The sequence below is a fragment of the Phaseolus vulgaris genome, chromosome 11, assembly GCF_000499845.2.
Source record: "Phaseolus vulgaris cultivar G19833 chromosome 11, P. vulgaris v2.0, whole genome shotgun sequence".
Lineage (NCBI taxonomy): Eukaryota > Viridiplantae > Streptophyta > Magnoliopsida > Fabales > Fabaceae > Phaseolus > Phaseolus vulgaris.
Window position 1 is genome coordinate 49,424,159 of NC_023749.2, and position 14,248 is coordinate 49,438,406.

Consider the following 14,248-nt stretch of genomic DNA (forward strand, 5'->3'; position numbering starts at 1 on the left):
TTCAAGAAAACTCTGCTATTTATGCTTTAAAAATCTACATTTTTAAATAAAATAGAAATTTAAAAGATTATAGAATTTAAATAAGCAGGTTTAAAATGTATATAGAATGAAAGTTTGATCAAATGAATTGTGAAGAATCTCATGTTTTTTCATCCATGATTCATTCCCCTTACCCAAGAGTCACTGGTTTTAATTGGTGCCTGCAACTCTTTTAGATAGAATCTTCATGCTTTTTTACCATTTTACTTTGCTCTTTGGTTTATCAAGGAATTGAGAATGGAATAACCAACCAAACTGGTTTTTACATAATCATAGCTAACTGTCAGGCCCCAACATGCATCACTTCAGTGGTAATCATTATTTGGATACAAATCTGATCTTTGATGAGTAAAAAGTTTGGTTTAAACACAATTCACACACGGAATTATCTGCAACATTTCAGAAAGATCTTTCGGTTCTTCTATTTTGTCATGGCTTTATTTGTCAACACAAGATGGAACATTTTACCCCATCAGTTTTATCACACCCTTTTCTACCTTTTCCTCCAAACTTGGCCCATAAACTTACTTATTCCTTTAAGCATTGTCACAGGCATCTCAACAAAAAGGTAGGGGAAAAGAGGTCCAAATTCTGAAACCAACGCGTTTGAGTCAAACCAACCACACTATAAATGTGGTCACTCACTTATAGGGGCAATTCAATTCAACCCCACAAGACCTTGCACCACCACCACCAACAATAACAACTACTTCTGCTGCTGCTGCTTAAGCCTTAGGATTCAAACCAAACTCATCACCATGCCATTTTGCCGTGGCCAAAAGTTTTTCAAGAGGTTCTGCGTTGATGAGTTCCAAATGGCAAGTCTTCCATATAGCAGCTTTCTGTCTAATGATCTCTTGCCATCCCTTGGAGCCAGAATCAACCAAGAAACAAGGCTTAGAAGATGCACAGTTTCCCCTTTTGATCCACGTTACAGGTGATGAATGATGATGCTTTTTTGACTTTGATTACCTTACCCTTTTGCATACAATTACTACTCTCAATGTTATTGTGCTTGTGTTTCTTCTTCTCACATGCTATTGTTGCAGGGCATGGGAGATGCTACTTATTGTCCTTGTTGTTTACTCTGCATGGATTTGCCCCTTTGAGTTTGCCTTTCTCCCTGAAAAGCAAGGCACACTGTTCATCATAGACAACATTGTCAATGCCTTCTTTGCAATTGACATCGTTCTCACATTCTTTGTTGCATATCTTGATAACCATTCCTACCTTCTTGTTGATGAACCAAAGAAAATTGCATTAAGGTACACTCAATATCTACACTCCCTGTGCTAATTGCTACTCTTATTCAAATCACTTTCTTTAAACTGCTTAAACAAACTTATAAGTATTCTCAAGAGAAGGTGAAATGAATATTTTGTGCAAAAGTGTTTCTCTTTGTTAATGAAACAACAATTTGAAGAAACTTTATCAGTGACAATAGACCCTCTTGACATTTTCTTCCTCTTGGGCTAATGAATTTCAAAAACTTTGCTTACAAAACACACAGGTACATATCTACCTGGTTTGTCTTTGATATCTGCTCAACTGCACCATTTCAATCCATCAGCCTCCTATTCACTGATCACAGCAGTGAAATTGGGTTCAAAATTCTGAACATGCTTCGGTTGTGGCGCCTGAGACGTGTCAGTTCTCTGTTTGCAAGGTCCAACATTATGTTATGCACTGAACCTTATGATTTTCCAAACACTTAACAAACTGAAAATGCTTATTAGCTCCTCTGATTTTCTTCAGACTTGAGAAGGACATTCGCTTCAATTACTTCTGGACCAGGTGCTCCAAGCTCATTGCTGTAAGCCTCTAAAGCCTACTATATCTTGTGGACACAGATTCATGTGATCAAAATAAGATGCATTTATTGCTGTGGCACAAAACAAACCGTTAGATGAAAAAGTTCTATGCAACTGTTTATGTTATGCCACATTATTTAAAGTGAACAGGGTGTGTACTTGTTTCTCTCTCCTTCTCAATTTTTAACAACACAAGAATGTCAAAATTTGAACATATAGTGACATTCAATACAAGTTATTCATGCATGAAAAACTCTGATTCCAATTGAAATTTTCTATCAGAAGCACTTCAATCTATGTGTTTTGGCCTAGTAGAAAACTTTTTAACCAGCTATGATTCTGATATGGTGTCTTGGTGGTATTTTGTGATGAAACTTCAGGTGACATTGTTTGTTGTGCACTGTGCTGGATGCTTCAACTATCTGATTGCAGATAGGTACCCAGATGCGAAATCAACATGGATTGGTTCTGTGTATCCAAATTTCAAAGAAATGAGTCTCTGGGACAGATATGTGACTGCCATTTATTGGTCCATTGTAACTCTTACTACCACTGGCTATGGAGATTTGCATGCTGAAAACCCAAGGGAGATGCTCTTTTTCATCTTCTACATGTTGTTCAACTTGGGATTAACTTCATACATCATTGGAAACATGACAAACATAGTAGTTCATTGGACAAGCCGCACCAGAAATTTTGTAAGTCTTCTTATTCTTAAACTTATGTTTTTTTTTTTAAGAAAATTCATGTTACCATATATAACATCTCATGACAAATAAAATAAAACTAAAACTAATAAATATAGAGACCTAAATCAAAGAAAGAAAAAAATGAACTTAAAAAATAACTAAATAATCAAAAGTAACTAAATAACAAAAAGTAACTAAGTAACTTATTGAGAGTTTAAAACAGAAAAAAAAAATAACAACTAAAACAACTTAAGTAACTATATTAATAAATCTTATAGAATATATTGAGTTTAAAGCAGAAAATAAATAGAAAAACTAAATAAATATTTATGGTTTTTTAATGATTAAATAACATTTTTTTCTTGTATTATGATTGTTTCGTAATGAAACAATTTTAATTAATCATATGTTATTATTGTTACATTCTCACCATCAATTTAACATAAGAAACTACATTAACATCTTATTAAAAAATTGAGTTAAGAATGCTTAAAAGTTTTTATGATATTAAAAAAAGAGTTATTAGACTCATAATTTACTTTTGTTTTTTTTATCACATTGAACCCGTTTAAATAAAGTTGTTTATAAATACTTAAAGAAGATAAAAAAGACTAATAGTAAACCATAAGTTAACCTACTTTCTTTCTCTAACACTGTTATTTTAATTTATAGAACATGAATTAGAATAAATCCTTAGTCTTAATCATCATTCACTTAACAAGTACTTTAACAAAAGTCGAAAGGTTTTGATTCTGACATTTTAATTTTGGATAAATATTAACAAGTCATTTCAAATACTCTTTAAAAAAATAGATAAAAAAATGTGTAGAAGATAAGAACAGGAATAGAGTTATTTAATATATATATTTAATATTAAAAATATTAATATATATATTTGTTTTTAATAATTAATAAATATTCCTTAATCAGTGTTCAACACGAGTAATTTTAGCATCAAACCACGCGCAATCTTCCTCGTGCTTCAATGTTTATTGGCCGACCAATATCTGTTGATAGTGTGAGAAAAAGATTAAAAATAAATACCAAAACACAAAAATGATTAAAAATATTTAAAATATAATCAAAATAATTTTGAAAGATCAATTCAATATAGTTGTTTTCTTGTAGTTTTATGTTGATGTAAAATCAACTTCTTTTTTATAAGAAAAAAACTATGATTTCCAAGTTTATCTCTCCTTATAATTATGAGTGTATACATATAATTTAGTTTTTGAGGTTGAAAGTTTATTTGGTAAAATGAATTTATTTTATTTTATGAAAATATTTATTTATCTATCTTTATTATATTTACAAGACTTTATAACTCTCATCAATATCATTGTTGTAGTACAAAGTTATAATATAAATCTATCCAAGGTATCTTATTTATTCTTTTAGTAAAAAACACTGAAAAGTAAAGTTAAAAAAATACTATTCCAATTTTTAATATAAAAATATTTTAAATAAATTGACGTGTGAAAAATTGATTTTTTTATTATATACATATATAATAATGTCATTATAATTCCATACTTTTCAATTAAATTAATATTTAATTTTATCAAATATTTTAATTTAATTTACTACTTTTAATTTAATGTTTAACTGATCTTTTAAATTTTTAATTAAGTGATATTTTGAAAATTTTAAACAATTTATTAGATTTAATGGTGATAACTTTTTGTACTGTCAATCAAATCACAAATTATCATTGGTATAGTTTAAAATAATTTTATGAAATTGATCTTGCAATGGAATTATATATAAATTTATTGTATACTTTCATGCCATAGAATTTTCTGAATATTTTATTCAATAATGGGGAGTTATACCTTATCATATATTTAAATTCCACATCATAATCTTTGCCCAAAACATTCCACATAATCTTTACCCACAAAATTCTGCATAAAGTATCTTGTGGCTCTAATATCCCACTAAAAGTATCTTATCACTAAACCATGCATTTAGATGCTGATCTCAAAAAAACCCCTGCACCATTTCAAAGATGCATGTAAAAAACTTTGTAACAAAAATAAATATATATATATATATATATATATATATATACATATATATATATATATATATATATATATATTGTCGTTTAGTGGTTGCAAACATCTGTAAAATATGGCAAAGGTGGTAAAGCTTATGAATATAAGAACAGAAAAGTATTTGAGTGGGGACACGTGTCAACCACACACCATAGCCACCTAAATTTGTCTGCTGGTACATATCTTGTTCAACTTTACCATATTTTTGTTTGAGTAATTATGTTTATATAATTTTTGTACAAAAGTTTTAAGAAAATGGTCTGATATGATAGTTCTTCTGGTGTGAAAATTATTATATGAATAGTATAACTAAAAAGTTTGAAGAATGACAGAAAAAAAGTTGGAGGAAGTGTACTAATTTGGTGTTCTAACAAATAGAAGCATGTTTTTGGTTGCACAGAGGGACACAGTGAGAGCAGCTTCAGAATTTGCATCAAGAAACCATCTGCCACATCATATACAGGAACAGATGTTGTCACACTTGTGTTTGAAGTTCAAGACAGAAGGACTGAAGCAGCAAGAGACACTGAATAGCATGCCAAAGGGAATTCGTGCAAGCATTGCACACCAACTGTTTTTCCCTGTTCTGCAGAGGCTCTACCTCTTCCAAGGAGTTTCAGATGATTTTCTCTTCCAACTGGTACCTTTATATTTTGTCAAAACCCTTTTCCATCATCCACTTCTTTCTTCTTCAAGAGATAAAACTATTCTACCACCACTTAGGGTCAAAGAACTGATCTCACATTGATTAAGGATATTAGTGAAGACTATAAGAAAGAAAAACTACCCTTTTTCAAAATAACCTTAATCATACTTACTACTAGAAAATATACTCACTTTTGATGTAGTGTGTGGTTGCATTTCGATTAAATTCTGAGTTGTTTCTAGCTTGTTTTAAGGAGATTCTGAGTGAAGTTTATGAATAAGGCTTTGTATGAAAGCTTCTTGTTGAATAATTGCTTGATTAAAGTTAAACTGATGGAAGTAACTTTGTGTGAAAAGGTTACAGAGATGGATGCTGAGTATTTCCCACCAAAGGAAGATGTGATACTACAAAATGAGTCTCCCACAGACCTCTACATACTGGTTTCAGGAGCAGTGGTGAGTAAGCTAAACCATGAGTAAAAAACTAGCCTTGAATGAATCTCAAAGAATGCTCCCTAATTGACAAAACTTGCTTTCAAATGATTATTTGTTGCAGGATCTCATTCGCTGTGTTGATGGCAATGAACAAGTACGTTGTCATAAGTAACATTCAAGCATTCCATTTTATTTTTTTCTTTATACTTTTAGTACACATTGAAAGCTCCTGAACCTAATAGATCATGTTATTGAATTTCAGGTTCTGAAGACGGCTAAGGCAGAGGACACATTTGGAGAGATTGGAGTGTTGTACTGTAGACCACAGCCTTTCACTGTTCGGACCACTGAGCTTTCTCAAATTTTAAGACTCAGCAGAACTTCCTTAATGAACTACTTACATGCATATCCACAAGCTGCACAGATCATAATGAAAAACATCTTCATGGTAATAAGGATATTACAAAACTTCATTTTCATTCATCACACAACCACCCTAAAAAGTACACTACTACTGGTTTAATCTTGAAAGGAAATTGTTATGAAAGTTGGTAATTTTCAATTATATAGCTATTTATGATTGAATGACAGTGTAAAAAACTTTATAATGTTGGTGTGTTTTAATTGAATCCAAATACTATTATGATGCTAACAACTTTGTTATTCATGTTGGCAGAGGTTAAAGGGGCATGAAGGCTTGGATTTTGAATATTCACCAAGAGACCCCCAAATGCATCAAGAGATGGATAACACAGGTGGAGGTTTTCCTGATTCATCTACAAATAATTCTGATGGGGAAACCAGATTGCATAACATGGTTCCTGAGGATGGAAAAGGAGATCTTCATGCTAATTTTCACAAAGATCATCCTGAAATGGAAGAAAATGAAAAGAACCAAGGCCCTATAAGATGGAAACAGAAGTCTGTTGTAGATCAGCAACAAAACAAGAGCCTTTCTGAGCTTGCAATTAACCATGAAAATAGGAAGATATTAGATGAACATATCATAGACTTTTTGGAGCCAGAAATCCCTTTCAACTACCCTTTAGGAAAAATATACTCAACCCCTTATTCAAGTACTTCTATCCACAAAACTCAGAGAGAAACAGAAAAATTCTTCAAAAAAAGAGTCACCATCCACTGTCTTAGCAAACACAAAACTACCTTACAGGAACATGGAAAGTTGATAATCCTACCTGATTCATTAGAAGAGCTGCTCCATATTGCTGGTAAACATTGATTTAAAAAAACTACCTGAAAACAAGGAAAAAGAATTAAGATGTTTCCATTTTAATTAAATGCACAGAAAAGTATATTTTTCTCATTCTGAGTTTGAACTTGTGAAATTGCAGGAGAAAAATTTGGAGGCCCCAAGCCTACAAGGGTAATCACCACAGAGAATGCAGAGATAGATGATATTAGTGTGATTCGAGATGAGGATCATCTATTTTTTCTTTGCAGTGACACTGAAAGTTGAAGTGCATAATCTTATGAAATGCCAGTTATAGTGTAGAAGATATCAAGCTGCTTGTAACCTTCAGAAAGAATAGTATATAATAATTAATACACAAAAGAGACACACAGATTACATAAAATGTCAAACTCTCAATGGAAAAGTGATTTTTTTTTTTTATTTGTGTTACAGAAATTCACAATATATATATTATTTCTTTTTCATCATACAATTTTATTTTTTTTTACAGAAAACCTGAAAGTTTTGTGTTCATGATTTTACAGGATTGAAATAAAGCTCAAATTAAAAATTAATGTTAGAGATACAAATAGAATTAGTGTTATATTAACTAAATTATATATTATTTTAAAAATTAAAAAATTATTAATATTTAAATTATTTTTTTACTATCAGGCAGAGATTATGTTTTCTTGTCCAAAAACCAAGAAGCAAGAAAGTAGTTTGATTTCTCTCTTCAAATAAAAAAAAACTTGTTAGATTCTCTTGTCCATTGACCAAACTTGTTAGAGTTAAATACAATAGTAAAAATTTATTGGGATGGAGATATTGGTGGAACAATGAAAAACAAGAAGAATGATTAAACAAACAACAATTTAGAAAGAGGGGAAGATAGAAAAAACCTACAAGATGGAAAAAGCTTTGATCACCTCTAGAAGTTGAAGAATTCATTTAAAAAATAAGCTTCATGAAAATAAGACTCAAAGTAGATGATTCGGTCTCACAAATGTTTCACAAACTTAATATCTAATAAATTTTAAAGTGATTTATAAGAGAAGGAGATGACTATTTATAACATTTGTCATCCAAAATTCCCTTCTAAAACACTTAAACGAGTTTAAGATAAAAATGAAATTCTAGAACCTCTTAACTTTGGCCAAAAATTAAAGAAAAGAAAAAGAGGGAACATTTGAATTTTTAGAATTCATAAAGAAATAAAAAGAATCTCATGAGATGGTAAGGTTTGGAGGCTATTTTCCATGATTCTATTGATCTCTTCCTTGGTGAAGGATACAAACTCCTAATTGGGATCAATGTTGCTCCCTTCTTCTTTTCTTCTTGCATGTATTTGCCTTGGTTCATGGTAATTAGGGTGAGAAAGTTTCACTAAATCTATTGTAAACATTACAAATTACACCTAAAAATACAAGAATTAAATCCTACAAATTATAAGTTCAAACAATATAAAATAAGGAAAAAAGAATGACACTCCTATTGAGCAAGAACATATTATCTTGTCTTGTCATATTTTTTGTAATTCTTTTAGAAATTAGGTGTGGCACATTTGAAAGGAGGAGAACTATGAAACCTAAATGTTATCTCTTTATCATAAAAAAATTGTAATAAAAAAATCTTTATAAATTTCTAACCAAATTCTTTTAACATGACTAAAATATACATTTACCCTCATAGAAAACATAACAAACTTATTACCTTAAGTCTATTTAGGATATCACCTCCTTTAATATTATAATATAACGCCCTAAATACACTCACACACAATTAAACATACAATTATTTTACATATCATCCTAGAAATCAAGTTCCCAGAAATACATAAAAGTATCTCAAAAATCAAACTGAAATAAAACACTCCTAATCTTGCTTGGAACTGTAGTCCTGCCTATGACATCATCTATTTTTATACCAAGTACAATCATAACATAAGAGTATAAGGATGAACTAACATAACAAACCATATCACTCATGATATATAATTCAATGTGTGTGTATGTGTTTGTTATCCATATTAACATGTATTCTCAATCTAGAGAACTCATAACAATTTTAAATTACACTTAATTCATGATCCACGATTGCATAAATCCTCCATTGTATAACCTATGACATTAGGATAATTTGTTACAACTTAATGCCTTTGAAAGACTTATAAATGTCTCATTAGAGAGTAACACCTGACCCATCAAAAGCACTTATGATAATTCAACATCAACTCCTTATGACATAATGATGTTTCATATTATGCAAGAACCTACTTTAAGTCCTTGTCACCTGATATTTTAATATGTGTGATTTAAATTATCGATGAATTTAAGATATTTTCTTTCCTTAATGGATTGTTTACTTAATTCCATAAACCAGAATCTAATTAGAATACCATCTTAATTATCTTTTTCTCCTTGATCCAATTCAACCATTTTCTCCCCAATCAAATTCAATCATTGTGTACGCAATAATCCAAATAAACTCGTATATATATATATATATATATATATATATATATATATTTTAGATACCGATTTATTTATAAATTTTACTAATATATATATATATGTGTATCAATTCATTATCATTTCATTCTAGTGTATAACTTTCATAAAGATATAAATTCAACCAAAACACCAATTAAATAGTTGTATAACTTAATCATATATTTATATAAATTTAACACATCATTCTATAATCAAACATGGCTTGAGTTGTGAACTCGTCCTTGTTCAAGTTGTGAAATCATTGCTTGAGCAATACATTTTTGTTGTTTGAATGATTATAGCTTTAAAGGAGAGAAAATTGATTTGGTCTCCTTCTTACTTAAGCATCCAAACAAATGCTTAAATGTCCAATTTCCAATAGATAGATAATCAACACTAACTCCCTTTACTTAAGTGTTACAATATTGCTTGAATAATGTGACGTATTACATCAAGCCACTAACATCTAGAAGGTACCTCAAGTTCGCTTGACCGATGATAATTCTAGAAGATGGAGAACTACTTCAACTTCTCTCTCACTTGAACTTCAAACTATAGTTTGAGAAATTAGAATAATTGCTTTTGTAACTAGTGTGACACTTGAACAACAATGCTCTGTCCCAACAATAATTACCACCATTTAAACATTGTTCAAACGATAAGTTTTATACTCAAGTAATATATGCAAAAATATCATAAAACAACAATCTGACATATTAATCACATTACTGAAATCACTACAAGAAAATTATTAAACAGAAATCAATTTTAGACACTAAAAATAATTAGTTACTATATTGACTAAATTAAATATTATTTTAAAGACTAAAAAAATTATTGGTATTTAAAATAATTTATATTATTAGTAAAATTTATAAATAAATTGATATCTAACTAGCTAATAAGGTTTTAACTATCAATAACTTTAGATTCTAAAGTTAGTAGCTAATTAGATACCAATTTAGAAACTAATTTATAAATTTTATTAATAATAGAAACTACTTTAGATATCAATAATTTTTTTAATATATAAAATAATATCTAATTTAATTATTATAGTGACTAATTATTTTTTGTCTCTAAAATTAATTTCTATTTAATGATTTTTTTTAATAAATAATTCAATCTTAACTTCTCTAACACATTTTAAACACATCTTAAAAAACACCATAAACTTGCTTTTCACTCAATCGTGCATATATAATAACTCAAGCTAATTAAAGTTATTTCATACTCACATTAAGCCAAACAAAATATAAAAAGAAGGAATTATATTATAGAATCAATATTCCAAATTCATAGAAATACCAATCCAACTTTAATATACTTACTAGATTTTCAAGTGATTTAAATAAAAAAACAACACACAACCGTAAGTTAACTCCTTTCACCTAAACATAGCTTAAATATAAAGGATGCACCTACTAAAAAACCAAGTATAATAAATAACTAATTAATATTAAAATAAGTATAAAATACGATTTTAATTTATGACATGCTTGCTCCTAGTGTGAACAAATTGTTTATGATGCGCAAACATTCTTCAAATTAAATTCTAATTATTAATTATAATAAAACATTTAATATATTAAAAAAATATTTTTAATTTATTCAGTTAAAGATATTAATTAATCAATTAAAGAATTAGAAAATATTTACCTATATAATTAAATGTATTTTAATATAAATATATATATTAATAAAAAATCAAACCTTCCGTATCCTGTTCCGTTATTTATGAACAATAAGTTAGAACAAAATAGATTGATAGGATAAAAATGTTTGATAATATAGTTTTTTTACTCGAAAGTACATAGAACTTTAACATAAAATTGTACAATTTTTTTTTTATAATTTTTTTTAATAAAAAGGTAAATAGAATTTTAGTAGAAAATAAAAAAAAAATTGAGGTGTGTCATAGAATCTCTCATAGAAAAATTGTCTTAAATATTTGTATAAAAATATTTGTTGTGAAAAAGTTAAATTCATTGATAACTATTTATGAACTAGCCATACAAATTGATGCAACACCACACGCATCAATTCCAAATCTGTCTTCACAAAATCTATATTCATAAATAACTTTACCTAATTAATTAAGGAATGCATTGAACACTTTTCTCCCTAAACTTTTTCTTTTATCACCCATTTAAATTTATTCAATTTATTTAAAGAATCATTATTTCTGAAAATCATCAATTTTCATAGCTAAATTTCCATTTGATTAGTAAGAAACATTATTATAAATATTTATATAAATTTTCTAAAAATCAAAAGCAATCCTTTTTTTTAAGTTTATATATATTTCTACCTTTTGTAAAAAATAGTAAGTTTAGATTTTGGTTTCTGTAATTTTCTTTTCATTCTTGTAAAATTTAAATAATTTTTTAAGCCTTATAAAAGGTAAAGATCTTTGTTTTATTCCATGTAAAGTAGTCTTTTTTTATTTTCATATTCTTCAAAATTTTAAATCATCATTTTTAATCCCTAATATTTGTTTTGAGATAGATTAATAATAGTTATTTTACAAATTTTAAGAGTTTCTTAATAATACATGTGAATATTATATTTCAATACTAGTAGTATCACTTCAATTTTCTTTTAACATTTTGTTCAACACATAAAAAGTTAATCAGTGTCATATAATATTAGCAATTAAAAATGGTAATTTTAATTTCATAAGAAAAAAATACAATTTTTCCCATAAACCAAAATCAAACCAGATGCATTTCATAAAGAATAAAAATTAATAAAATAATACGATATTTTTTCTGTAAAACTTTTATTTTAATTCAAAAAGTTAGATTTTGTTTCCTCATATTAATTTTAAAAAAAATGATTTTCTAAAACTATTAAGTTTTAAACAGATAAAACAAAGAAAACTCCTACTTTCTTAACTTGGATTTCATGAAAAAAATGAAACATTTTCTTTCTATCAAACTTCTTAATAAATGGATTATAAATATGCAAAATGTGGAGTTAAAACCTTACCCAATAGTTATAATATATATAATAGAAAAAGTAGCTATATTTTATGATGTTCAAGCACAATTTATTGCTGCATCATGCTTGTGGATCCAAACTCATTTGAGGCATTTCTTCTTCCCAATTATTTGCAATGGGAAAAAAGAGTTTGGTTGGTTAGGTTGTAGGTCATTTCACAACTTAACCAATAATTGATTTCTATCAATTTTGCATTTCTTTTTTAAATAACAATAACCATTCTATTTATGTTGCAATTATAGTATCATGTGATGGATAATGACATCCATAAGCATATATCTTATTCATTAATTAATGAATAGTGAAGCAAGCATTCATGGGATTCTACTACCTTTAATAAATCACTAAGATGCAACAATGATGTTAATCTTCTAAAGATGAACTTCTACTTTGTTTTCTAATCACTTTTTTCTTTGCTTTTATAATTCTCAAGAACACCATGAAGAAGGGTTAAAACAAAACTTACTCAAAATTCTACCATAAGTATGTAAAACAATTGAACAAGACTACATAGTAACACAATTGTACACACCCACCAAAAGGCAAGAAAAATTTTCTTTTTTGGGAACATAAACAAAAGCATCACCATCCTTTTGACTATTTTGTTGGCATTATTGGCTGAATTCTTAAATATAATGAAAAGTAATAGTATTATTCAGTAAAGCATAAATTTGAAGACTTGCAATTAAAAAGAATAATAAAAATATTTGTATAATGTTATTATACTATATAATAATAAGATTATTAAAGAAAAACATTAATAATACTTTTTTTAGTATTATTGCATGGTTTTTTTTTATTGATTTTAGTAACTCTTTTAGCTACTTTTGGTAGATTTTTCTTTTTCAGCTAACATTTTTTGTTGATAATATTTAAATGTTTAACAAATTTGAGTGATGTCAATGACTTATTAGTAAAGTTTATCTTTCTTTAATGGAAGTGCTTTAAGATTCAAAAAAATGTTCATGATTTTCATTAGTATTTGGAGATATATACTACTACAAATATTTGTTAATATTATTAAAATATTAAGTTTAAAGTTAAAGAAGTAAAAACCTAATAGATCTGAAACACATTTGTTCAAAAATAATAATTTAGTTGTTTGGTATAAAACAAACAAACACATGAAAATGGCATAAATATCCTTACCTAAATAACATATATATAAATATTAACTATGTAGATATAATCATAACCTTTATCTTTTACTCTAACTTTCTTCTGTTATAAATTTGAGGCTGAACCCACTTTTTTTTTTCCTGTTTTGATGAGTTAAAATTAGTTTATCTATTAACTAACTTATAAAAAATTCTCTCACACATATAACTTCTCCAAAGTTTAACAAATTTTTATTCTTAACTTGTATATAAATTAAGTTTAACTTATAAAAAAATCATTTTTTCTTCATTTTTTCACAAAAATTGTTCTAAAGGAATTCATAAGGAAATTTTACAGAAAAAAATTATCTAGAAATATTGTGAAGAGAAACTATGTTGGGATCTATGTGAATGTGGAGAAGGGCATGAGAGAAAGGTAGTACTACATATATAAAGGGAAAAAGGTGGGAACCACAATGTTGCATGTTGTTACCACAAACTGTACTTTGCCCCCACATGTTCCCAATGTGTATGGAGAAATTAGGGTTGATTGGTCCTTAGTCAAGGTGACATATCACATTTCCAAAAGCACAGATAGATTTGACCATTAAGTTTTGCAATTTCATAACTGTAATTGTGGTCTTTTTGAGGGATAAGAAAATGCAAAGCAAACAATCTTGCATTTGTTATGAACTAGATAGTGATGTATGAGTGTAATGAATTAGTACACCCTCCCTCACCTAACTTCCAACCACCACCTCCACCACCTACAATCTATCAATCAAAAA

At 28.0% G+C, this 14,248-nt stretch overlaps 1 protein-coding gene across 1 annotated transcript; it reads left to right on the top strand.

The window, feature by feature from the left end:
- Positions 1–221: 221 nt before the first annotated feature.
- On the top strand, positions 222–7,271 carry LOC137825923 (potassium channel KAT3-like). The gene is made up of 12 exons (XM_068631738.1): positions 222–350; positions 592–976; positions 1,089–1,304; positions 1,550–1,705; positions 1,795–1,852; positions 2,231–2,548; positions 4,997–5,236; positions 5,599–5,697; positions 5,798–5,830; positions 5,939–6,124; positions 6,353–6,905; positions 7,029–7,271. The coding sequence occupies exons 2-12, from the start codon at positions 798–800 to the stop codon at positions 7,151–7,153; spliced, it is 2,163 nt and encodes a 720-aa protein (XP_068487839.1). The 5' UTR covers positions 222–350; positions 592–797; the 3' UTR covers positions 7,154–7,271.
- Positions 7,272–14,248: the final 6,977 nt, after the last annotated feature.

Bases quoted from the DNA above. Each gene is read 5' to 3' on its own strand.
- LOC137825923 (XM_068631738.1), top strand. From the start codon at position 798: ATGCCATTTTGCCGTGGCCAAAAGTTTTTCAAGAGGTTCTGCGTTGAT. The intron at 1,305-1,549 runs GTACACTCAATA...CAAAACACACAG, and splicing joins CCAAAGAAAATTGCATTAAG to GTACATATCTACCTGGTTTG. The intron at 5,237-5,598 runs GTACCTTTATAT...TTGTGTGAAAAG, and splicing joins ATGATTTTCTCTTCCAACTG to GTTACAGAGATGGATGCTGA.